General features: G+C 36.3%; 1 protein-coding gene across 1 annotated transcript in view; it reads right to left on the bottom strand.

Annotated features, from left to right (window-relative positions):
• LOC136038105 (acid ceramidase-like) overlaps positions 1-25,386 on the bottom strand; it is a 54,553-nt gene that overhangs the window by 10,610 nt on the left and 18,557 nt on the right. Inside the window, exons 4-6 of the mRNA XM_065721120.1 lie at positions 17,072-17,216; positions 9,761-9,982; positions 1,737-1,973 (exon numbers count right to left, since the gene is read on the bottom strand). Coding sequence (XP_065577192.1) covers positions 1,737-1,973; positions 9,761-9,982; positions 17,072-17,216 — 604 coding nt within the window. The remainder of the gene's footprint in view (positions 1-1,736; positions 1,974-9,760; positions 9,983-17,071; positions 17,217-25,386) is intronic.

Genomic DNA, 25,386 nt, shown 5'->3' with positions numbered 1-25,386 from the left:
TAGAACCGGTCTTATTGTGCCAATTAAATAAAAAAAAAATAAAAAAATAAAAAGTTTGACTCTTTGTCACAACTCTACTTTTTAAAACAAGTAAAAAAAAATTAGCGTAAAGAGCGAGAAGCTGAGGAAGGGACAACCCCTTTCACATACGGAATAATTTCTGTTCGTTTTAAGTTTTAATGTCTCTCCTCACTTGCAGTTAAAAAAAAAACTTGTTTTTTTTTATTTAATTTCTGAACATTTTTGAATTAATACATAGTTTGATTTTGGCTCACCCCACATGAATAAATAAAGCGAAATTTGCATTTTAATTTTGCTAAATGGCTTTCTCATAGTTTTGATCGGACAATTTTGATAAAAAAAAGGGGAGGGGGAGGAGGCCTAGTTGCCCTCCAATTTTTGGTTACTTAGAAATCAACTAGAATTATTTATTTTTTTTTACAAACGTTTTTGTTAGTAACAAACATATGTACCTTACGAATTAACTTACGTAACGAACTTCTATATTTGTGTATTTAATTACGTATGTGCGGGGGTTCGCCCCCTCTTCAATACCTCGCTCTTTACACAAAAGCTTGAATTTTGTCCCAAATCTTTAAGAATGACCCCTGAATCACACAGGCAGTAGAATAAATAGTTGAAATTACAAAAAGTGTTTTAGCGTAAAGAGCGAGGTATTTAGGAGGAGATAAACCCTTCATATGTGTAATAATTGCTGTTCGTTTTAAGTTTTAATGCTGCTCCTTACTTTCGACTGAAAAACTTTTGCGTGTTTATTTTTTCATTTTTTTTTTTTTTAATAATGCTAGAAAATCCTGCACCCCCTTCCTGGGATTTCTCTTCTCCCATGACTAATTCCTCCAAGGAAATATCCTTCCACGTAGCTCCCTCCCCTCAACCCCCCAACCAAAAAATCCCCCTGAAAACGTCTATGCACTTCCCAATAACCATTACTGTATGTAAACACTGGTCAGAGTTTGTAACTTGTAGCCCCTCTTCTGGGGACTGTGGGGGATTAAGTCGTCTCAAAGACATAGTTATTAGGTTTTTGACTAATCTGAACAGAATGAACATCTCAAAATTTTGATCTGGTGACTTTGGGGGAAAATGTGCGGGGGAGGGGGCCTAGGTGCCCTACATTTTTTCTGATCACTTAAAAAGGACACTAAAACTTTTAATTTCCGTTAGGATGGACCCTCTCACGACATTCCAGGACCACTGCATCGATACGATCACCCCTTTAAAAAAAGAAATAAATAAAAAAAAAAAACAATAAATAAATAAGTAAACATAAATAAACACGCATCCGTGATCCGTCTTCTGGCAAAAAATACCAAATTCCACATTTTTGTAGATAGGAGCTTGAAACTTCTACAGTAGAGTTTACTAAAACGCTGAATCTGATGCTTTTTTTTTGGGGGGGGGGTTCCGCCTATTTTCTAAAATAAGGTAAATTTTATCAGGCTCGTAACTTTCGATAGGTAAGAATAAACTTGTGAAACTTATATATCTAAAATCAGCATTAAAATGCGATCCTTTTGATGTAACTATTGGTATCAAATTTCCGCATTTAGAGTTTTGGGTACTAGTTCGTTGCCACGAACTGTTTAATTGGTAAACCTGGGCTTGAATATAACCATACATTTCACCTACAGTGCACAATAGTGTACATGTTTTAAGGCACATAAAGAGCTTTTAAAATGACCAAACGAGTTTTACCAATTAAAAACATTCACCTTATTCAACACAGGTTTTGTTGACAACGCTCGATAGATTCCTTCCCAACCTGCTCGTTTTTGACCTTGCTCGTTAAGACAAAGAATAGCCGGTGTACGACGGTTGTCAAAAAATGGGGGACTTTTCCAATGATCATAGTTTGTTTCGACGAGGAACCAAGTAGATATTTGTTGAAAACTAGGTTGACCTAAGCGCCAAAGGTCGTATTTCTTCCTGTCTCTTGTTATCACCATACCCTAGGATTAAATAGAAAGCGAAGTATAGTAGCAATAATAGTAATTTATTTCTTGTCCACTATACAAATTAAGAAGGGGAGTACCAACAAAAACGAAAAGTAAAACAAATTCACAACAAAAACAAACTGAGCTAAAAAAAAAAAAAAATAAAATAAAAACTGACATGTTGCGATAATTACGCACATAAGCGGTTGACGAACACGCAAAATAACGTAAAAAATTCATTTCAGCTTAAGACTTTGCCTGGTGAAACAACTTCAGATATCAAGTGCACCACCTCCCCCCTTGATTTTTCTATTGTTATATTCCAAAGCAGGTACAACAAAAAACTTGTAGTAACTGAAATACACACTATTAATATCTCTAATATCGTACTGACCAAACTAGAATGTTAAAGATAGAAATATATAACAAGTGAAAAAATGTATCACATCAGCAGCAAATAGAACGGCGTGATCATAAAAGCTAGAGCATAGTTTAGCCTCTGCTTCTCTATTGTAAAATGATCAGTTTGGGACATCTTTAACAAACCCTAGTTTCAACTTATCCTTAATATCCGCTACTCCCTGTAATCGAAACGAAGTAGGGACTACCAAATAAAAAGCGATGAAGATACATAAATTTCAATAAATACAAAGAAAAATAGCACAAAAGCTTATTAACATAATTGTTTTAGCTCGTGAGGGGACAATATATCACATACTTGTAACTTTAACAGCATTTTGTTTAACTTTCTAACAGCATTTTAATGCTTGTTACCGTGAAAGACCGAAAACTGGTGAATGTCAACACTCACCAGTGAAAGTCCAAAATAAGAATATCTAATAAACATTTCGGACATATACCAAGTAACTAAGGGTTTGTTGACCAGTCAGCTTTGTTAGTTTTATGCAAGGTTTGATAATGACAGGTTAGGTTATAAATCTCAGGAATGGGTTAGAAATTAGGTCAGAATCTCATAAATGCTCAACATTCACTATCAGTGCATGATGAATGTCAACAAACACATAGTCACTTGGTGTATGTCCGAAATATTTGTTAATATTCGTATTTTGGACTTTCACTGGTGAATGTCACCATTCATCAGATCTCGTTCTTTCACCGTAACGTCTATCCTGTTTTCTTCTTTTTTTTAATGTTCCAATTTTTACCAAACAAGTAAACTGGTACTTTCACTGCATTTAGCATTCGACAATGCTTTTATACATTAGCGGTGAAATCATCCAATAATTATTCAAAATGAAGCAATAAACTCTTGTGACAAATCTTCATTGCATTTAATAACCCGAGGAATCAAAACCAATACTATGGATTGCATGAACAGGCACATCGATTAATGCTTTCCCTCAGATAATACATTGCATTAAATATCCTTTCAAATGATATGTACCTATAGTTCCTTTCTCGTTAGCGTGGACTAACGTCCCCAAAGACATAGTTATTAGGTTTTTTGGCTATGCTGAATAAAATGGCTATCTCAGAATTTTGATCCGGTGACTTTGGAAAAAATGAGCGTGGGAGGGGGCCTAGGTACCCTCCAATTTTTTGGTAACTTAAGAAGGGCAATAGAACTTTGATTTCCGTTAGAATGAGCCCTCACACAACATTCTAAGACCACTGGGTCGATACGATAACCCCCTGGAAAAAATAAATAAATAAGCAGGCATCCGTGATCCGTCTTGTGTCAAAAAATACAAAATTCCACATTTTTGTACATAGGAGCTTGAAACTTCTACTGTAGGTTTCCCTGATATGCTGAATCTGATGGGTTGATTTTCATTAAGATTCTATTACTTTTAAAGGGGTTCTGTCCCCTATTTTCTAGATTAAGGCAAGTTCTGTCCCCTATTTTCTAGATTAAGGCAAATTTTCTCAGGCTCGTAATTTTGATGGGTAATTCGAAACTTGATGAAACTTATATATTCAAAATCAAAATTAAATGCGATCCTTTTGATGTAACTATTGTTATAAAAATTCCATTTTTTAGAGTTTCGGTTACTATTGAGCCGGGTCGCTCCTTACTATAATTCGTTACCACGAACTGTTTGATAACACATTGCATCAAATTTCCTTTCAAATGATTTTACCTATAGTCCCTTTCTCGTTAGCGTGGACTATCACCCTAATTTCTTTATCAAAGGCATCTTTGCCACTATTTTACTGCACCCAGTGTTGCCACATGGTAAACATAAAAAAAATTATAGTAAACCAGGTTGAGCGAACTAAAAAAGAAAGAAATACTGGAAACAAATAAGATAAGCCACCCCCCCTCTGTAATCGTGCGTGCACAGAAATAAACCTTTCAGAGATCAAATTGATGAAGTCAATAAATAAACTGACAAAAAAATAAATACAATGCTTATTATATTTCATGCATAAGTCATCTGCTGGATAGAATGTCTAAATTTTTAGTTCTTTTGTGTGTGTTTTTTTATGTACGTATTTGACGATGAATAGCACTCTTATAGCACTCTTATGCTAATTCTAGTATACGCTTAATCAAACCGAGCATAAAAAATTATTTAATATCAACATAAAAACTTATTTCTCCATCTTGAAATACCAATACCGGAGTTTTATGAAATTTCCCTCTGAACAGACAAAGTTAAAGGCCACTCAAGTGTTTCAACATTCATATCTTAAAAACACACAAATGACGAAAATAATTGAATATACATTTGAGAAGCTCAGCCATACATCAGCTGACCCATAGATAGCGACAAAAATCCTAAATCCCATCTAGTGGCTCTCAATCTGTCCAAATAGCATTTGAAATTGACAGGTAACTGCTATAAAGGTACACAAGCAGGTAAAAGGTCTCTGGCTTAGCCCCCCTTGAAATCTCATATTTTTACAATTGTCTCTACAATTTTTTGTACATTACACATCCTTTAACTTTTTCAGTATTTTTTGGACCTGTACATTTTTTCCTGTTTTCAGAGTTACCTTCCCTGGTAACCTTCTAGTGCTTCTGCCTACCTCTAAACCTACATGTAGCGCTGGTACTTTTAACTCCTATGAAAGTCATGAACAAGTACCAAGGATTTAATTCTTTTCAGTTTCATCGGTTTTTGTCAATTCATTTTCACGTGTCACGCATAGCCTATATTTTACATTTATTTGAACAAAAGATCTTACTTTTACAAAATACTTTAAAGACAAATTTCCTCAACAGGTTGATAACAAACAAAAATCAAAGTTCGAGTCAAAGGAACTCGAGTGGAGCCCAAAAAAATAATCAGGTAAGATTGAGTTCCATTTGGGTTATCTCTATCATTAAATAAAACCAGCCAAGCATATTTTATCGCCTATTTTTTTAAATGCCATAAACTTTCATTCTAGAATCTCTAGTATGTTATTTATTCTTTTGTAAGAATTTTATCGGCTTTGAACCTCTTTAGTTATAGAATCCTACAATTTGTTTTATTTTCATTGTTTTTTCCCTATTTTTTTCTTATTTATTCATTTTTTTCCAATTTCCATATTCATAGCTTATGACAATAATTGTGACCATAGATTGTCACAATGATTTGTCCACACTAATAGTTTTAATTATAATTTTTTATTAACAAATAGTTCGATATTTTCTTTTAAAGTACAATTTTTGACGAATGCAATCGAGGATTCCCAGTATGAAATTTTAAATGTTACTGGATCCGACATAATAAAATGACTGCTTATTTATAGTCCAAGATGGATTCTGCAGACTATTTGAAATCTGGGTTGAATAGTCCGCTCCACAAATTCTAATTTTATCCAGCGATTCAAAGAAGAAGGCATAATGGTCCACGCAAAACCGAACATTCAACATAAATTATTTATAAAATAGACTAAAATATTAATCGATATTTTAGCTAAAACTAACAAACACTTAAACCTGTAGATGTTATATTTTATCGTAAGATTGATTATTTTGCAAAAATGTTGGTTAAGTTTTAACATTCACATGAGCTTTTATCTGTTTCAAAATCTTCTTCACGTTCACCGTCAACATAGAGAGCAAGATGTAGTAAGTGGAAACACCCATTATGCTGCATACACGCCTTAAGTTTCCTACGAAATTTAGAAGAAACCCTTAAATAGATGGCGTTTTCTAAAAGCATAGTAAATTTAAAGTAAATGTGAATTTAATTACAAGTCTACAATATGCATGGAAAAAAGGGCCAACAACGGAAAGCAATAAAAAAATTAGCTTTGAACTATCTGACTTCACATCAAAGGGCCGATTATTAATGAGTAAATTTTGGTCATGTAGCTTTTTCACAAACATGTCTTTTTTTGAATATATAAGAAGATATAAATGGAGTTTCCTAGAAACAGTGCAAAATCATGAATAAGCCATATTTTTTGGGCTAGTAGACTGTGCTGAACCAGAAGCTTACATCTACTAACAAAACTCACGATCTACAACAAGGTGGGCAACATTAAAAAGTTAATGGTGAGATGCAGCATTACTATTATATATTAGCACACGAAGTAGCAACAGCTGTGTTCCTTGATTAGTATGGATTGGCACTCTCGAATTCATAGACTAGATTCTAGAAAGAGCATTCTTGAGTTTTGACGGTGCTGTTACAGAATTGGATATTAATATGTCTGACCTAGACTACACCGACGACATTAACGCTCTTCTTGCTGATCTAGCAACGGCCCGAGCAATGTAAAACGAAACAGCTTGTTTTCCTCAACTATTGGGAATTAAGATCAAAACGGCCCAAACTAAAGTCACGGACCTAAATATAAAGTCGGAGCATCAGCTTCTACTTTACACACGAGACTTGGAGAAAGTCGGTAGCTTTATGGACCTTGCTTCACTAATAGCCTCTCGGGGAGGCTGTCACACTGGGACACTGACCTACATAACAGTTTCAACACAAGCCGAAGGCATCTTCACACAGCTCTACCCCCATTTGTAGTATTGGGGAGAAATCACCATGAAAATAACATTTGTGTCTATTATGTTGCTGTTAGACCCAGTCCTCTTCTATACAGTTGAGTCTTGACCATTGAAGGCGCTTCATGTCCATGATTTGGAAGTCTTTGACTATGACTGTCTACGAAAAACCATTAGAATACTACACTCCGACTGAATTTAAAATATTCATGTGTGCCGCTGCTGCTGGACCCAATGACCGAATCATCAAATAAGTATTTCTAGCTGTTTTTTTGCCAGATTGGCGTAGGCAACCAGGTGTTCAATTAAAATTTTTGGACAACCGTCAGAAATTATCTCGAACGTATTGACGGATTTTGAAATTTTGGAAGAAGAGGGGAGAGCTGCTGGGCCCGGTTTGCCAAAGAGCGGGCACAAGATTGCAACAGATGGGAGTTAACCATACGGAGTCTTCTGGAGGGCATTCGAGTCTGGTTTCACAACAACTACTAATACAAAGTAAGTAGATCCTTACCTCAGTCAGAAAAGCACAGAATCTATATTAAGCTTTTTCTAAATGCATGATGGATGAAAGATGTCATGAGGCAAGGGTAACGGAAAGGCGTCTCTGGGACAGCCCCCTCACCTCCAAAGTGCCAAAACTTATGTGTATTTTCAGATTAAGATTCTTATAAGTCACCTCTTTTTATTGTTTTGGAAAATTGCTGAGGAATGGCAAATAAAAACAATCCTAGTTCAGTAGAAATTCACTACGCAAAAACAAGTTCTAAATCACATATTTAGCGGAATTGGAATTTTAGACACATTCTCACTCTCACGTGAAGTTTTGAGCGGATGGATCGTAACATTTTTCTTTCCTCATTCAACAATAAATTTTTAAGTCGATTCGAAATTTCAATTCGACCCAAACAAAATTCAATTCGACCAAAAAATCGATTCGAACTAGAAAAATCCATTTTAAATAATTCTTAAATAGCTAAAGCAACCTTAGTCGCTAAATCACCGGTCAGATTGCTTTATTTACTCAAACCCCGACGGCTAAGTTGTCTCGCTGCAATTTCTTTTTTTTCAATGCTATCATAAAATTTGAAAACATAACTTTTTTCTGTTAAAAATCCCATTGTAATTGGTACAATAGAGTTCATAAGGATGCTTACACCTTAAGAAGCTTATTCACAAATTTCGGAAAAAAGATTTTGTCATGCTTAATTCATACATAAGAGCGCACAGAATTTATTTATTCAACAACGAAAAATCACAAAATACACAAAAAAGGACATCCACCCCCCCCCCCGAAAAGTTCCACGGCCAAGGAAACAGGGAAGAAAGGAGAAAAAATAAATTTACAATAAATCATAAAATAATCAGCAGCCTGTGTTTCACTAATAGCTTTGGGACTATGCGACGCGAGAAGCCAAATCACAACAATCACATTTTAAAGTAATACGAATCTGATCTGCACAGGCCAACCCCCAGCCGACAACTCCATCTTCGTAATACTAAACATAATTATAATAATCAAAACACACCACAATTATATAAACAATAAATCAACAATAATAAATCCAAAATTTTCAATTTACTATTAAACTTAAATTTTCATTTTCACCATACAAATTAAACTCTTCTGAAAGAAAACCCCGCACCAATTTTCTAAGAGTCCCAAAGGCGTGACAACCTCGTGCTGCATCTGGTAGCGAGTTTCATGCCTTTCAACTTATGGTTGCGGGATATTACTTGGACCGATTGCACTATATAGAAGTAATTCTTACATCAGTGGCGTTTAGAAGGGCATATGAAGAAAAATCCGAAAAAAAAGGTGGACTCTTGAAAACAGCTGGCAGTTGCTTGTGGACCAAAGAAAAAGCAAAATATGCACAGGATGCAAGATACAAAGACCGAAGATTTAGAAGAGGCTTGATTAAAGAAACATTCGTCTCTTTAATAATTTTTTTCACCTTCTCGTGGAAAGAAAAAAGCAAACGTTTAGAAAACGGATGTGTAGACATCCATATTAGCGGACAGTAAGAAACATACGTTTGAATCAATGAAGAAAAAAGAAGTTGAAGAATACGACTAGAAAGATACGACTAGAGTGCTTAAAATTCGGAAGAACACCGAGATTTCTTGCCACCTTCAGCGTGATAATATCAATATGGTTTTTAAATGATACATTTTTATCTACCAGAATTCCCAAGAAACATGCAAACGCATTATGAGGTCTAGAGATGAATCCTCAGGAGGTCCAGATTTCTTTTATACCAGGGCAAGATTGAGAGACTCTAGAAAAATAAGAAGCTTTGGTTTGAAAAATTTTAATACAAGATGGTCCACCTCAAGCCGCAACACAACACGCTCGAAAAGAAATATCAGATTCAGCTTCAGACTAGACTCATTTTTAGCCAAAGTGGTTAGGGTGGTATCACCTGCGAAAGCCACAAGACCATCAACAGATCCAGATTCATGCGTCGAGAAATCCTGATTGGCCTGTTGACAAAGACGCAATATATTTTCGATACACAAATTTTAACTGCAAAGAAAAGGTTTTAAACATAAATTAAAAACAGCGTCGAACCCAAAACCGATCCTTGAGGTACTTCGAATTCAACCGGATGAGTACTTCCTCTCTTTTCAAACCAATAGCCATTCTGAGGTTTAAACAGGGTATTACTTCAACACTAAGTCGAATAAGGAAAATATAAAGGTAGTAGTCTATCTCAACGTTAGTAGCGCTATTCACCTTATCTGCGCTATTACCCACAGAAAAAAAACGATACTTATTAATATTATTCACGAATAAAAGCCTGTACACTCGCTTAAGACAGGGCTTAAGGCTACAGAAATATCGGACACTTAGTTGTTTGATAACTGAGATTCACATATAGTAACTTACCTCTCCAGGCTTTGTACCGCTGATAATTAAATAAACTGGTGCTAGCAATGGAGCATTAGAGGCTTTTTCCACAGCAGTTTCGAAATTTGGTACTTTTTCCATGATTTCACGAAGAAGGAAACCGGCCCACTTCTGGTCTCTCTTCCCAAAAATCCATTCCAGAATACCGATATAGCCACCATTCAGTTGAAATCTTTCATCGAGAGAAATTGAAAACGCGTCCTTAAATATAATAGAGCCATAATTAATTGAGAGGTAAAATACGGCGGTTGGTATAAACGCAATACGTTTACCGAAGAAAACGGATCAGAGCAATCTGTGACCACTCTCTTTAAAATAATTGAAAAAAGGCATATTCAATTTATTTGTAAAGTAAAATATCTTAATAGATAAATTTAGCTTGGCTGGTAAATGCTAGCCAATTGACACAGTCAGTAGGATTATGGTCCTCACAACATAGTATATTTTACAGGTTTGTTTTTATTTTTAGGCCTGTAAACCAGCAGCTTGTGCTGCTAGTTTTATATAATTAGCTTTTTACTGATAAACAATCTCTAAAAACTCTAAATTTGTTTCTTAAATACATTTTAAGCTTAAGTTTACTATTCAGAGCAGAAGTTAAGTTGTAATAGTTCTTTGTCAGCTTTCATCAAAATACCGTTGGTGGTAAATAAAGGCATACAGCCTTAGTATAGGTCAAAAATGCTACCTCAGAAATTGTCAAGTTCCATTTTAATTCTAAAAAAAAATATCTACCATACTCATAACTTTGAGGATAAACAAGAGCAAAAGGCTCATATGGCACTTGTGACGAGGTCGGAAGAGCCAAGAGCCAAGAGCTCATATGGTATGAGCTCTAGCGAAATTCTAAGAAACAACAGGTTGCTTTAAAAGGAAAATCAGAGGCTTAATGCCGGTTGCGATTTCAAATAAGAGCTCTGAGTCACGAGGTGCTTCTAAATATCAAAATTCATTAAGATCCGATAGCCCACTCGTAAGTTAAAAATATCTCAATTTTTCTAATTTTTCCTCTCCCTTCAGCCCCCCCCCCCCCCAGATTGTCGAATCGGGGAAAACGACTTTATCAAGTCAATTTGTGCAGCTGCCTGACACGCCTACCAATTTTCATCGTCCTAGCACGTCCAGAAGCACCAAACTCGCCAAAGCACTGAACCCCACCCCCTAACTCCCCCAAAGAGAGCGGATTCAGTCCGGTTACGTCAATCACGAATCTACGACATTTATTAGCGTTTTCCAAGATTTCCGGTTCCCCCTCCAACTCCCCCCAAAGTCAACAGATCTGGTCAGGATTTGAAATAAGAGCTCTGAGACATGAATTCCTTCTAAATATCAAACTTCATTAAGATCCGGTCACCCGTTCTTAAGATAAAAATACCTCAATTTGTCTAATTTTTCCAAATTAACAACCCCCAGCTCCCCCAAAGAGAACGGATCCGTTCCAATTATGTCAATCACGTATCTATAATTTGTGCTTATTCTTTCCATCGAGTTTCACCCCGATCTCTCCACTCTAAGCGTTTTCCAAGATTTCCGGTTTCCCCTTCCAACTCCCCCCATTGTCACTGGATGTGGTCGGGATTTAAAATGAGAGTTCTAAAGCACAAGACCCTTCTAAATATCAAATTTCATTAAGATCTGATCACCCGTTCGTAAGTTACAAATACCTAGTTTTTTCTAATTTTTCCGAACCATTCCCCCCCCCCAGCTCCAGCAAAAAGAGCGGATTCGGTCCGCTTATTCTTCCCACCAAGTTTCATCCTGATCTCTCCACTTGAAGCGTTTTCCAAGATTTCCAGTCCCCCCCCCCCCAATGACACTGGATCCGGTCGGAATTTAAAATAAAAGATCTGAATTACGAGGTCCTTCTAAATATGAAACTTCATTAAGATCCGATCACTTCTTCGTAAGTTAAAAATATCGCTTTTTTTGGAATTGACCCCCCCCCCAACTCCCCCAAAGAGAGTGGATCCTTTCCGGTTGTGCCAATCACGTATCTAGGACTTGTGATCATTTTTCCCACCAAGTTTCATCTCAATCCCTCCAGTCTAAGCGTTTTCCAAGATTTTAGCCCCCCCCCCCCCCCCAATGTCACCGGATCCGGTCGGAATTTAAAATAAGAGCTCTGAGACACGATATCCTTCCAAAAATCAAATTTCATTAAGATCCAATCACCCGTTCGTAAGTTAAAAATACCTCATTTTTTCTAATTTTTCCGATTTAACCGTCCCCCCACTCCCCTCCAGATGGTTGAATCGGGAAAACAACAATTTCTAATTTAATCTGGTCTGGTTCCTGATACGCCTGCCAAATTTCATCGTCCTAGCTTACCTGGAAGTGTCTAAAGTAGCAAAACCGGGACAGACAGACAGACATTTGCGATCGCTATATGTCACTTGGTAGATACCAAGTGCCATAAAAAGTCAATTGTTTCATACTTTAACTTCTAAAATGACAATTTTTGGAAAACAATCAAAATTTTATACCTCATTTATGCCCAAATTCTTACTTATAGAAAAAACGCTATGTACATCTGGCATGTTTTTCACAAACATGCATCCTATCTTGTTTCAATTTTAAACACAAAAATTCTTGAAAGCAAACCAATGACAATCTATGTACTCGTTCATCCCTTGCCCAAAAATTTGCTACAAGGGACCAAGGCCATATCCAGGGGTTAGGAGGTTTGAACCCCCCTCCCCCGAAATGTCTTTCCGACTCGTAAAAAACGTAACAAAAATAAATATGAACAAATTTTTTATGCGTTTTTTAGAGTATTTATGCACCCCCCCCCAAAAAAAAATCTTTTGTACCCCCTCTCCCCCTTAGTAAAAATCCTGGATTCAGCCCTGCAAGTGACCACCCGAAATTATTAATATCCAAGAAGCAACTTCTTATAACTAAGCTTAACAACATTACAACATTTATTTTTAAGATTATTTACAACATTACAAAGGACCCTTGCAGACATGCGTCACGATGGTAAGATCTTTATTTTATACAACTGCACGATCTACGATAATATGGTACAGCCTGCAGTTCCAAAGCGCCTCTCCCTCCCCCGTAATTCTCAAGTGCAATGCTATTTTGAATCACACCGACATCGGTGCCTGTCAGGGTTATCAATACATTTCCTGTCATAAAACAAAGGAGATGCAGTCTCTATCGCTGCTTTAAACTTGAAGCATTCAGCCTCAACTCATACCCAAGTTTTAAGCTTTTCATACCGAGTCATTCATACTCAAGTTTAAGCTTTAAACATTGCTTTAAACTCGGGAATGAATGAGACACTCAGTACCCAAGAAGGCATTGAGAGGGTCTCTTCCAGTGGCAAGGTATTGTTTAAGATGAGTCGCATCTTTAGTGGAGGTGTTGATATCGTAACCATCAGGAATTCTAAAAGCGTCTACATAATTGGCCGATTCATAGTTCCAATGTTTGTCTAAGATCTCCAAATACCTTTATCACTTCGACAATGGATTTATATACTATATATTTAGCCAAAGAGCTTGTCGGACAACAGGTATAAAAAAAAATCTGAAAACCGCAGCGTTCTTTTATGAGAACCAGAAAAAAAATAGTTTGCCCCCTTCTCAACAACACAAAGTTCCCTTTACCCCCCCCCCCAAAAAAAAAAATCCATAAAAGTTCAACTCAACCCCCCAGCCTTGAGACAAAACAGGACATATGCAACAAATTAGGGATGAAACTCGTCTCCCTTTTGATGAAACCGACTGACTGTATGCAATCTCTATAATGGAATGTAATCACCTGCCTTTAGGCCTCAGTCATAAAATGGTTCCAATGTTCCAATATTTGTCTAAGATCTCCAAATACCTTTATCACTTCGGCCATGGACTTATATATTACATATTAAGCCAAAGAGCTTGTCGGGCAACAGGCAAGGAAAAAAAATCTGAAAATCGTAGCGTTCTTTAATGAGAATCAGAGAAAAATTAGTTTGCCCCCTTCTCAACAATACAAAATTCCCTTTGCCCCCCTCTCCCCAAAAATTCATGAAAATTTCAACTCAACCCCCCCGCGGTGAGACAAAACAGGGTATATGTATCAAATTAGGGATGAAACTCGTCTCCCTTTTGATGAAACCGATTGACTGCATGCAATCTCTATAATGGAATGTAATCACTTGCCATTAGGCCTCAGTTATAAAAAAAAAAAGTTTACTTCCTGCTGAGCATCTGAAAACCACCTACCTCTGATTGCACATGTACCCTGAAGAAATTGTTGCCCGTTACATAGCACCACATGGTTATTTTGTGATTAGTGACATCATTAGATTCGGTATACCTTAGAACTCTACTGTGGAGTTCTTGAACAACTATGTTCTAAAATATGGAATTTTGCTTCTTCTTTTTCCCAGAAGAGAGACCACGGATGCGTGATTTTTTTTTTTTTTTTTTTTTTTTTTTCTTTCATTGGGAGACGTAAAATCTGGCTGCCAAAGCGAAATTCAAATTCTGCATAAACACTGCTTTAAAATGATGCTCCTGTTAATAATTGACATTGATCTCGCGATGACTTGATTCTGATAGGTTACTGGACGCAGTGTTAAATTTTTAAACATCAACAGAACTCTTCTCAATTTGAGGCTCTTAACAAATTATACATTTTTTGTCCTTCCGAAGACTTCGAGTCTTCAGATTTTTATAACTAATCTCATCATTCTTCAAGAATCACTTTATTTCAAAATTCACTGAGGGTGAAAATCTATTAGCAGGCAGCCAAGAATAGGGCGACACGCATTTTTTCCGGATTTTTTGCCTACTCTGCTGTCTTCTCATAGTCCCAAATTTCCAGGGGGAAATGGCTGCCCAGGACATTTGCAGTCAAAGTAGCAGCAGCAATCGGCAAATAATGGCTTTTTTCAGATGATGGACTGAAGAATAGCTATGAGTGTTAAGTTGAATCTTTAAGAGAATTATGAAAGGTAAATTGGACCAATGCAGAGAAATAAAGTGATTATTTCCAATGCAAAGAAATAATAAGTGATTCATTTTGTATAATAACTAAATAAAAAAAAAGTTTTTTTTCAACTGAAAGCAAGTAGCAACATTAAAACTTAAAACGAACATAAATTATTACGTATAAGAAGGGGTTCGACCTCAATTAAAAGACAAAGAAATTAACAAGTGGCTGAGTTTGCTGTATTTCTCTTTTTCTATATTGTCTCAAAATGAATAATCTTCCATAACGTAAAAGCCTCGGTGGCTCAGTCGGTAGAGCGTAGGTTTCATAATCGTAGTGTCATGAGTTCGAGCTATACTTTTTTTTTAGCAGTTTTTATACTTTTTAGCAGCTTTTATACTTTTTTCTTTATAGTTTTTTAGCAGTTTTTATACTTTTTCCATTCCTTGGTAAGCATTTCTTGGGCTTCTGCCACGGTCACAGACAAAAAACCGATGTCGTCTGCAAAATCTAGATGGCTCAGGGTAAAATTGGGCAAACTTGGTGCCCTCAAAACACGTTGTTATGTACAGAAGCGCCAACTGGAGGGAGACTCCATATTTTGAGATTTTCAAAGACATCTTTTGGGGTATTTTCCTTGACAAAAAAAGTGCCCTCCCCCTTTATTTTGAAATAAATCTTTGTAGCTTCAATATTGGTAAACCTGTGGCCACTAGGGTGCGCATCCACTTCAATATATCGTTATTTATTAGTCGTCTACTTTCCAAGGGGCATCCTGTTATTTTAATTCAGTCTTTTTTACATTTTAAAGTCAGTTTTTAATCGTTAATCATTGGTATGTTTTTTTTTCAGGAAATCACTAAGTACTCAAGTGAAAAAGAAGAGCTAAAGAAAGTACAGGCTGAAATGAGAGGTGTGCTTCACGGCTGAAGGATGACAGGTTGCCATCATAAGGGGTCACTCAAGTGAAGAGGTCATTAGAAAAGATAAAGGATTTAAATGAGATTGGAACTTCATGGGAGGGATGAAAAGGGAAGACAGCTTAGAGGGATTGGAGGGGTGTAATGAACACTTATAAATTATATAAAGCAAAATTACGAAGATAAATATTGCAAGAAAAAAGACAATACATAGGGAGTGTTAGAGAAATATGGCTACTATACATGCCGTATGCAAATGAACGAAACAGAACGAATGCTTGAACGAAGTGTCCTTATGTCTTAAAGAAAATACTGAAGAATTTTAAAAAATTTAATAAAACACTGAAGGGTCAACGAGATATTATATTTGGATAGACGAACAATTTGAGATGATAAGTGTGACTGATATCTCTCAACAATGGCTGATAACCGGCTGCGACCAGGGGCATGTTATTATACTAATTGATAGTCGGAGAGATTCCCTAGGTTAAGTATGGAGCACATTGATCATTGCTAAGCAAAAAGTATTGGTGATTTATAAGGCTAGAAACTGGTAGTAGTGTCAACAAAATCATCCACACCATCTATAATTTAATACTTCTTAGCATTTTTTCAGTGTAATAAAAGGGCAAAGTTAGTATAGTTGGCAAATTTAGTTTAATAATACGTATTTGATCTCATTTTCTGAAAAACGCCAAGAAACGCCAAAGGCTAGATAGTCGGCGATTCTTTTAGGCACTAGCGCCATGGACGGCTATTATAAGTTGCCATACTCTTTGATTTCTGGGTATTACAGACTAGGTTCTATCCAAATTACGTTATCATGGTATAGGTTTAATTCATTAATTGTTGCTACTGTTTTGTTCTATTATTTTTAGCAATAAATGTCACATAACGTGTTCGCGCTGCATACATTTCTTGTGCATTCGGATAAAAGGAGAGATTTTTTATTTAGCAGCTGATATTTTAAAAATTAAAGAGATGGTTATAAAGTCTTTAAGATACGATTCTTTCAAAACAAACCTAACAAAGCCGGCAGTTTAAATTTACGGGAGTCTTAACATAAAATCAGTTGACTGGCAATTTACTTTTTATTTTCACTAGGATATTTCTATCATGTCATTAATGACAAACAACATTTTTAGAAAACAATTTGAACAAGCTTATTGTAAAATAAACACTTTAGAATATCCTTCACACTCAAAGTTTAGCAGTTTTCTGTTGTTACAGTGAAATTAGTCTCCATTCTCGAGCAATTCATATCAAGGCATAGCTTGTTCAAACTTGTTACAAGTAATTAAAATACCTTTTTCCTATTGAGCACTAGAGAATATGCACAAGTTCTACATGTTCTACAATTACAATTTAGTTCTACAATCTATAAAAAGAAAAAAAATAATGAATAATAAAATAGTAGCCTGTGACGACGAAAAAAATCTTAACTTACAGGCTTCATTCCAGTCAGCACACCAATGTAACCAGCAAAATTAACAGACTTGAAAACCGTGTTACCGCCTCTCTGAAAGTCTACTTCAACAACTAAAGGATGTAAAGCTTCAGTTACAAGCCACGTATGGTTCTGGATATCCCATCTACATTAAAATGAAATTATTGAGAAAATAAAAAAACGAAATTGACATTATAATAAAAGAAACGAAATAGGTATTTTCAAAGACCACACTGCCTTTCCATGACGATAAATAACAGTTCAAATAGGAATAAATCCTTTTATTAGACAATAAAAAACAATAAAATATACTGGATATTTCCACTTGATCACAATCACTGTATATGTGACCGAAATATCCAGTATTTTTTTTTTTTTTTTCACAGTCTAATAAAAGGACTTATCCCTGTTTGAACCGCTATTTAAAGAAACGAAATGAAATTAAAAATTTTAGAAAATTAAATTAAAACTAAGTTTATTAGATAATTAACCAAAGAGCCTTTCGGACGATAGGCATAAAAAAGAAAAAACGTAGCGTATACCATTTCATGATAACTAAAGAAAAGGCAAGCAATTTACCCCTTCTCCTTCTTAGCAAAACCTCCTAAAAACAAAGAAAAACGTTTCCTTAAGTTCCAACGAGTCACGAGACAATTGGCTGGCTGATATTTACCGACACTATCAATTATATAAAAAATTAGTATTTTTCAAATAAAGAGAGTGTCATTCAAGTTCCACAAGGGCGTTATTTGCATGGTGGCTAGCAAATCTGGCTTGCTTTTAGCTTTTGAATATGTTTTTTTTTTCTTCGACCATGGAGTGATGTGAAGCAAAGCGCTAGCCACCAGGAGCTTTGCTTTGCCAAGAATTCAATGGGGATATTCGTTTTTTTCTAACTTTCGCATATATTTTTGAATGTTACTGTTTTCTTTATTTTCTAAGCCAATAATTTTGCGAAATAAATTGTGTTTTTATAAATCGTTCGAAATCGTAACTGAGACCAATTAATTGACATAATTTGATTAGGACAAAGGAAATGTGACCAATTTTCATAATAACTTGCTTTTTTGGGAATAGTCTCAATAATTTTCACTAGTCGGTCTTATAGGCCAGTTTTGCTTTCCATTAAATATTCCGGAATGACAAGTTTTTGTCGTTAAAATACGTTTTGTGGCACATAGCTCCAATAAACAGGATTCATCAGTCGAAAGAAAAAAATTATCCGGACGACATTATTCTTAAAGTTAGTGATTTAATATAATCACTTGAGCCATCTCATAAGGCTGCTCTATTTCTAAAACTGAACCAATTGTTTCCAGTCTATGAACACTGTTTTTACATCATTCATAGCTTTGTTTAATGATTTTTGATGTTTTTTGTTTTTAAATTCTGCTTTTTGAGATCAAAGAAAACGAAAAAGCTATGGCTACCAGATCGAAATCTGACTAACATTTCTTCTCTTTTTTTTAATTTAACTTAAAATGTTCCCAGCAAATATTTCAAAACAATTAAACTTTGCTTTTAGTTAAAAGGTGAGACAATTTTTACATTTCAGAAAGAGCTTTTTTGCTTTTATAAACATTCTTTACCAGCATTGTCAATTATAAATTTTTATTTTTTACTGGCAATTAAACAATAATTTCGAAATATTACAAATTTCAAATTTTACATCCTATAAACAATAAGATGAAGTTTAGGGAGCAGATTTTAGTGGTTTATCCTTTTCCATAATACGGAGTATTAACATATAGTAATATTTATTGAAAGGTTTAAAAAAGAATATCCGATAAATCAAACTGAAATTTGTTTTCATGTTAGTGAATCTAATAACAAATGAATTGATGTTTCTCATGCCTGACACATTAGCAAAAGCATCATCGAATTTGAAAGACATTGAGCAACGATGAAAAACAGGAATGTAAATAACAAATAAACATAAATGGCCTGTAAAGTTCTAAGGGAAACAATGAATTGTCATGATGAACAACATGCAAGTGTTCTGGCAAAAGTTAACAATAAACAAAAACGGGGTCATTAATCCAAATGCAAAATCTGGAAGGAGAATCCCGACAATAGCCTTAAGAGGAGAAAATCTAAAAAGTGTGTTTAAAATAACCTGACCCCACAAAATCAAAACGCATTCCTAACGATGAATCCGTATTGAAGATAGCTGTATTTTGACTATAAAGGGTTAAACTGTAGAGTAGCCTTAAATATTTTTTTGCGATAAACGTAAACACTAATTATGAAAGCAGTGCAAATGCCTGATGAAGCACTAAAATTATTACACTAACGAAATTTGTGAGGGAGGGAGTGCCTAATTGTTTGAGCCTACAATTATTAGTGAAGTGCATTTTAGCATAATTTTTTCTTAAAAGAAAATTTTTGTATCGCTCATTGATCCACAAATGTCCTTCATTTGGGATATTAATCCTTTTTTTTCATGGAAATCTCCAACAACCGTATACGGTTATATAGTTGTACAACGGCAAGTAGGGCAATTAAGCGCTTTGATGCGAAAATCCCAAAAATTTCATATATGGAGTAACTCAACAATTCTTTTTAATTGTTCCGATTTTCATGTAACCCTTCTTTTTTCAATTTGTTCAATTCTTTTTTTTTCAATTTTTTCAATTCTTTTTTTCAATTCAGCCGTAGAAATTGAAAAGGCGTAGAACATTTTGCTTCAAACTTAATTTACGCCTTATTCTCTTAAATCAAGCAAAGACTATTGGTTGGTTCAAATTGTTTTTTCTTGTCTTTTATGCTTCTCGACATATTTAGATGTTTCTGTTTTTTCCTGTTTATACATAAAAATTCTTTTTTATCAACAAGGTCCTTGTTATACCTTAGACGATTAGATACTCCTCTTTGCAAAAACAACTAATCCTTATTAACAGCTTTCTGCCCACCTATAAATTGATTTTGTGTTACATAACGCCTTTAAAGTTACCACACTCAAAATTCGCATTCCTCTATTCCCTTTTAACTCAAAAGACACATCTTTTTCCTTCGTGACTTACAATGATGCATTTTAGAATTTACATTCTAATGATTGTGTAAGTAATATTCACAAATGTTCTCGAACTCCAAAGGTAAAACTACTTACTTTTACTTGATGGCTTAAAATTTGTTTTCTTATCTTTGAATTTTAAGCACCAAGTGGCGTCAATTGGGGGTAGGGGATGGACAGGGCTCACGTGCCCATCCCCCAGATTTTGATAAATAAGATCTTTGGGGTATTTCATTCATAGAAGCTCCTTTTGCATTTTATTGAAAAAAAAAATCCCCTCTAGATTGAGAAACCACCCCCCTTGATTTTCAAGAATAGATTCTACCTTCCCCCATAAATTTTCAAGAATTTACTCCACTGCATGCCCCTTAGCAACGCAGATACAAAAGCTTTACCAAAATAACAGATACATGTATCTAATTTTCACCTATGTCCTAAGAAATAACCTATCAGTTTGCAGAAATTTAGATTTAAGGTTTACGTTTTTGACAAAACGACTATAAATGTTAAAAAAATGTTAAATCAAACATGTCTGTATGAGACTCACTTATCAAAATTACCTTCTTTTTTTATGAAATATTTCCATAACTACAAAACAAAATGCTAGATCAGGCGTTTCCTCATCAAAAACGGTAATTGATTTCTCCCCAATATCAGTGCTTTTTATTCCACCCAAAGAATTTACTACATTTTTCTTCAACAGCCAGTGTGTGATTGCTGACACGGATGGAGTCTTAGTAGAACACCTTACTATGTCCATTTCAGCTGACCAGGATATTAACTGCAGTTTCAAAAATGAACAACTGTAGTAAGCAGTTTCACAAATTTGGGTTTTAAGTCTTACAGGTAAAATTTAATATTTAAAATTTTTGACTGAAGGATAAATTAGTATTAATCATGGTTGCAGCAAAAGCTGAGAAAACACAGCCCATAGTACGTAAAAGTTCAATTACGAACTTTGCAAAACGCTCTATAGTGAGAAAATACGAAGGCTGAACTTAAGAAAAAACTAACATTTTTGCAAGCGTGCAGTACAAGGTACTAGCAACTTTCATAAACTCTTAAATTAATACATAAAGAATACAATAGAAAAAAAGAACAAAAAAGCCAAACTACAAACCAGATTTTTTGAACAGTATCATTGACGTAACACACCATACCACAACCCCCTACCACCACACCTCATTCTCATTGCTACCAGGCCTTTCTTCACAGCCACCCCACCTCCCTAACACTCTTCCTCCCTACTACCCTCAATCATAACGAACCTTCCAAAGCAACATTCAAAATAGCCCTCTCCCAGCACCCTAACAAAAAAATCCAATTAGCCGTTATTTAATAAATACTATTTTACTTTTCTCTTCAAAAGCAAAAGATATTCTGCTGCCCTGATGCTCCCCGGTAACAAATTCCCCACAGAAGTTCCAAAAAACTATAAGAACCTAGTCTCGTAATCATGAATATTAGTATTAGCATGGTAAAAATACAAAAAAAAAAACTTGGGACAAGATTATTTGTACACTAGAAAACAAAATCACAGCTTGATAATCCCGTAGTTCACTAACGTTAAGCAAATCCAAAGACCAAAAACAAGCACGTGTGTCCTTCTAGTAGGAGAAAAATAAGTTTTGATCGGGAAAAAAAATGACACAAAAATGGTTTCTTCACTTTCCGAACAAGAAAGAGACGCTTAACAACATACCAAAAATCTAAACCTGTAGCTCGATGCGAAGTTGTTTTTGAACTTTTTTTTACTTATTTGCTAAAAAACTGAGAAAAATTTCTAAAATGTAAACTAAGCGTTTCACACATCTTTTATGGTCAACTTTTGACGCGGATTTAATTTCTGGTGTTCATTTCGTCGCCTGGCAAAAAAAAAGAAACTATTCATTAGCAAAAAACATATTTTTTAAAAGAAAATAAACTGTGTATTTTGAAAAAACTGCTACTACTGTCTGTCAGGGTCTATTTGGTAATTTACATAAATAGATTAAAAGAACAAAACAAATAAACAGGAGTGACAAAACAGCTAAGTGCTCTAGACCTTTTAGAGCAAGGTACGTTGTAACTTAGAGAACAAGCTTTTATCTTATTAACCAAATGTACAAAAATTGCACTTCGTCTATATGTAGGAAACAAATTTGTCGTCATCACACTTTCTTCTTCACTAAGTTCGCCTTGAAACTTAGAATTGTTCCACGAACTTACCTTACAGGTACGGCAGGCTACGGTACACTCAAGTACGTTTTTCGTACAGGTACACTTTTCACTATCACATCCCTCAATACGACAAGAGAATTTGATAATTTTCAACATCTAAGACGGAGCGGCATGGAGGTCTGTTATTATTATTTGCGCAAAAATTTCGCTGTCCTGCAGTTTCCATCCTAAGCCCAAAGGGTCTACTGGGTTTCCGAGCAAGACACTAAACTTGACAGTAGACTCATAGCAAGCGATACTTCGCTGCTGCCCGAGTCGGTGACAACTCTTGTAGGTGCACGAAGTGGTGGCAGTGCTCATTTTTTTGTGAAAAATTAGTTTTCTGGCAGTGTCAAGGTTTGAAATATTAGGGTAACCGTACGGTAGCAGCAAGACCCGCCCTCCTGCAGCCACAATATCGTCAAGTGATGCAAACTTGTCACCAAATATATAAGCACTGTCCCTGAAAGTCTTGTTGGTAAGTAGCAGTTGAACGGCTCTGCCCTTTCCCATTCCATAAATGTGAGAGGTTGTGTCACAGCCTAGCACGACGTGACAGAACAGCATCAGATGGCTGACATCTGTTCCAAGCTTTTGCTTTATCTCAATAATATCCCAAGCTGAGCTGCTACCACCAAACTTAGCTTTGGGTGAGAAATTTAAACGCCTGGAACACGCGTCTGATCTTTTGATCAAAAGAACCAAAACATCAGTATCATCAGCAACCACGATGGTGTCTGTAATATGAGCAGCTTCTACTGCTTTTTCTGCAATCAGAACGTAGGCGTCCGAGTGGAAAACTGGCAAACCGATGGCTCTCAAATGGTTGCCGATCAGCTTAAGAAAACGTGCTTTGTTCGCTTTGCACAAAAGAAACTCTTCATCTTTCAGGCAGAAGGTCATGTCTTCGGTGAAAAAGACTTGGCTACCAAACATTCTTGCTCGACGTAATTGGGTAGCATCTTTGATTGCTGGGTCACCTTCATAGCCATCAAACACAAGAATAGCACTAGTATATATTGCTTGTACATAGTGGACGTATGAAGCAAAGATGGCCTTAAAGGGAAGCCCTACCCTCCATAGAACTCAATGTAGAAGAGAACCACCTTCCAAGACGATGCTAAACACAGATGCAGATTTTAAAGGTGACTGAGACTCTCCAACAGGCTTCGAAGATCGCTTTCGCAAGTTCTGGTTTATTTTATTTTCTTATTAAGCCATCACTTTCAAAAAGAGAAGGAGGAATCGTGCTAAGTTCGCACTTGAAGTATCCTTCTCGAAGTTCAGTTCGCTGGGCCACTATTATAAATCACTGGAAAAGGAGCACCGGACCTATGTGCGCTACCACGGATGACCTCCCGCCGTTTTGGCATTCATTAGGGTTACTTGGTCTTTTTCCTTGAAGACCTGCTCCTTCAAGGTTTTTCCCGTCATCTTACTTAGGATCACCTTTCCAGCCGCACCAGCCTCATCAACATAAACATCTGGGGAAGAAGTTATGCCATTGGCAACGTTTCTAAGCTGATCGTCTCCACTGAACAGGGAAGCTTCTCAAAAGTATCCAACGAACTTCTGGACGTCGTTGAAGTAAAGCTCTTTCTACTGGAACTCATGTCGCGATGCTGTTCACTTGTCGAACAACCAATTTTCATCATATTCTGCATGAAGAGGTTGATCTCAAGGCATGCTAGTCTTTAAAGTACCCAAATGGCTCTCTGTTGTTCTGTCATCCCACCTCCAGTCGTAAAACTGCCCGACGTCTTTAGGCTTTGCATATACTCTTGTTCGATGAAAAGATCTTCCAAGAGCCCGGCACAGCGTCGTTCTGATCTTTTAATGGTGGGACCTCCGTGTTCAAATGCTTCGAAGATTTTTCGGTGACTAGATTGGAGCTTAGCCATCTCTTACTGCTATATTCAGACAGACTTGACATAGGGGCTATGTGCAGATGCAGCTAGAAACGGAAGCATCTCTATTGCAGGTTGTAAGTGCAGATCCCACTGGCCCATTCTCTTGGCCCGTATGAATTTGAGTAGTATCCTAACCATGTCAAAATACTGAAACAAGAGCCGTTCTCTGAGACTGCAGATCTTGGCGTCACTACTTGAAAAGGTTATCTAGCTGCCTGAGCTGAAGATTCTAACTGAGACCTTCGGCTGCGAGGTATCAGTCTAGGAAGTCACTGAAGACAGTAGACATGTCTAGAGAAGTCAAGGTCGCTTGCTCGTCTTCGAGGAAACGGGCATATATGACCGAGCTCACGAGAATGTGAGCACAAACAGCTGTGGGAATTGTTTTTCCAGAGAATGTGCGGTACTGCACCAGGCGGGTATACCAGTTCCAGGACCTCTTTCAGACCAGAATCTTGCATGACATGTCCTATGTGTTTGACGGAACTGATCATCGTATGGAAACCGCCCTGCTTGAGAACAATGCTACTCAGCTCATTCGTTGTGTCGGACTTCGGGATCTTCATTGACTTCCACCAGAGCGGCTGATCATATTTGAGAACAGGTGCGAATCCGTATGTTCTCCTTTGCCAAGCAACAAAGCGCAAGATTGAGCAAAGGCAGGATTCCTTACTAGACCAGAAATCAATCATGGGCAAAAACAGGATGTTTGCGTTAGGGCGAAGGTTTCCCGTTTCATTGTGAATGTCGTTAGAAAAACTGACTGCATAAACCATTCCAGTTCAGCCTTGGGACATTCAGGAACCCGGTTGTTAACCACAGCTGATCAAGTGAGGCATACGGATCGTTAAAAGTTCTGTCAAGAATGTTCTCATATTGCATCTTTGAAAGCACAGTTTCACTAATGCGGTAAGTGTAGATGGGAATTTTTCCTTTTTAAGATACTTCCTTGAATGAAACTTGAGATTTCGGAAAGGGCGATCGGCTGTTACTGAGAGGCGGTGTGACTGCTGCTAGTATAGCCATCCCAAGGAAGTGTTTCTTCCGTCTATCATGCACACATCGTGATCTGCATTGTCAGGTACATGCTGCACAGCATGTTTGGAAGTAATTCTCACAGGGCTAGATTCATCATGGGCTGATGCACAACGTTTAAATTACTCGACTTCAGCATGAGAGGAGCAAAATTCATG

Source organism: Artemia franciscana, chromosome 17 (assembly GCF_032884065.1).
Source record: "Artemia franciscana chromosome 17, ASM3288406v1, whole genome shotgun sequence".
Classification (NCBI taxonomy): Eukaryota; Metazoa; Arthropoda; class Branchiopoda; order Anostraca; family Artemiidae; genus Artemia; species Artemia franciscana.
This window is presented reverse-complemented; position numbering and strand designations above follow the sequence as displayed.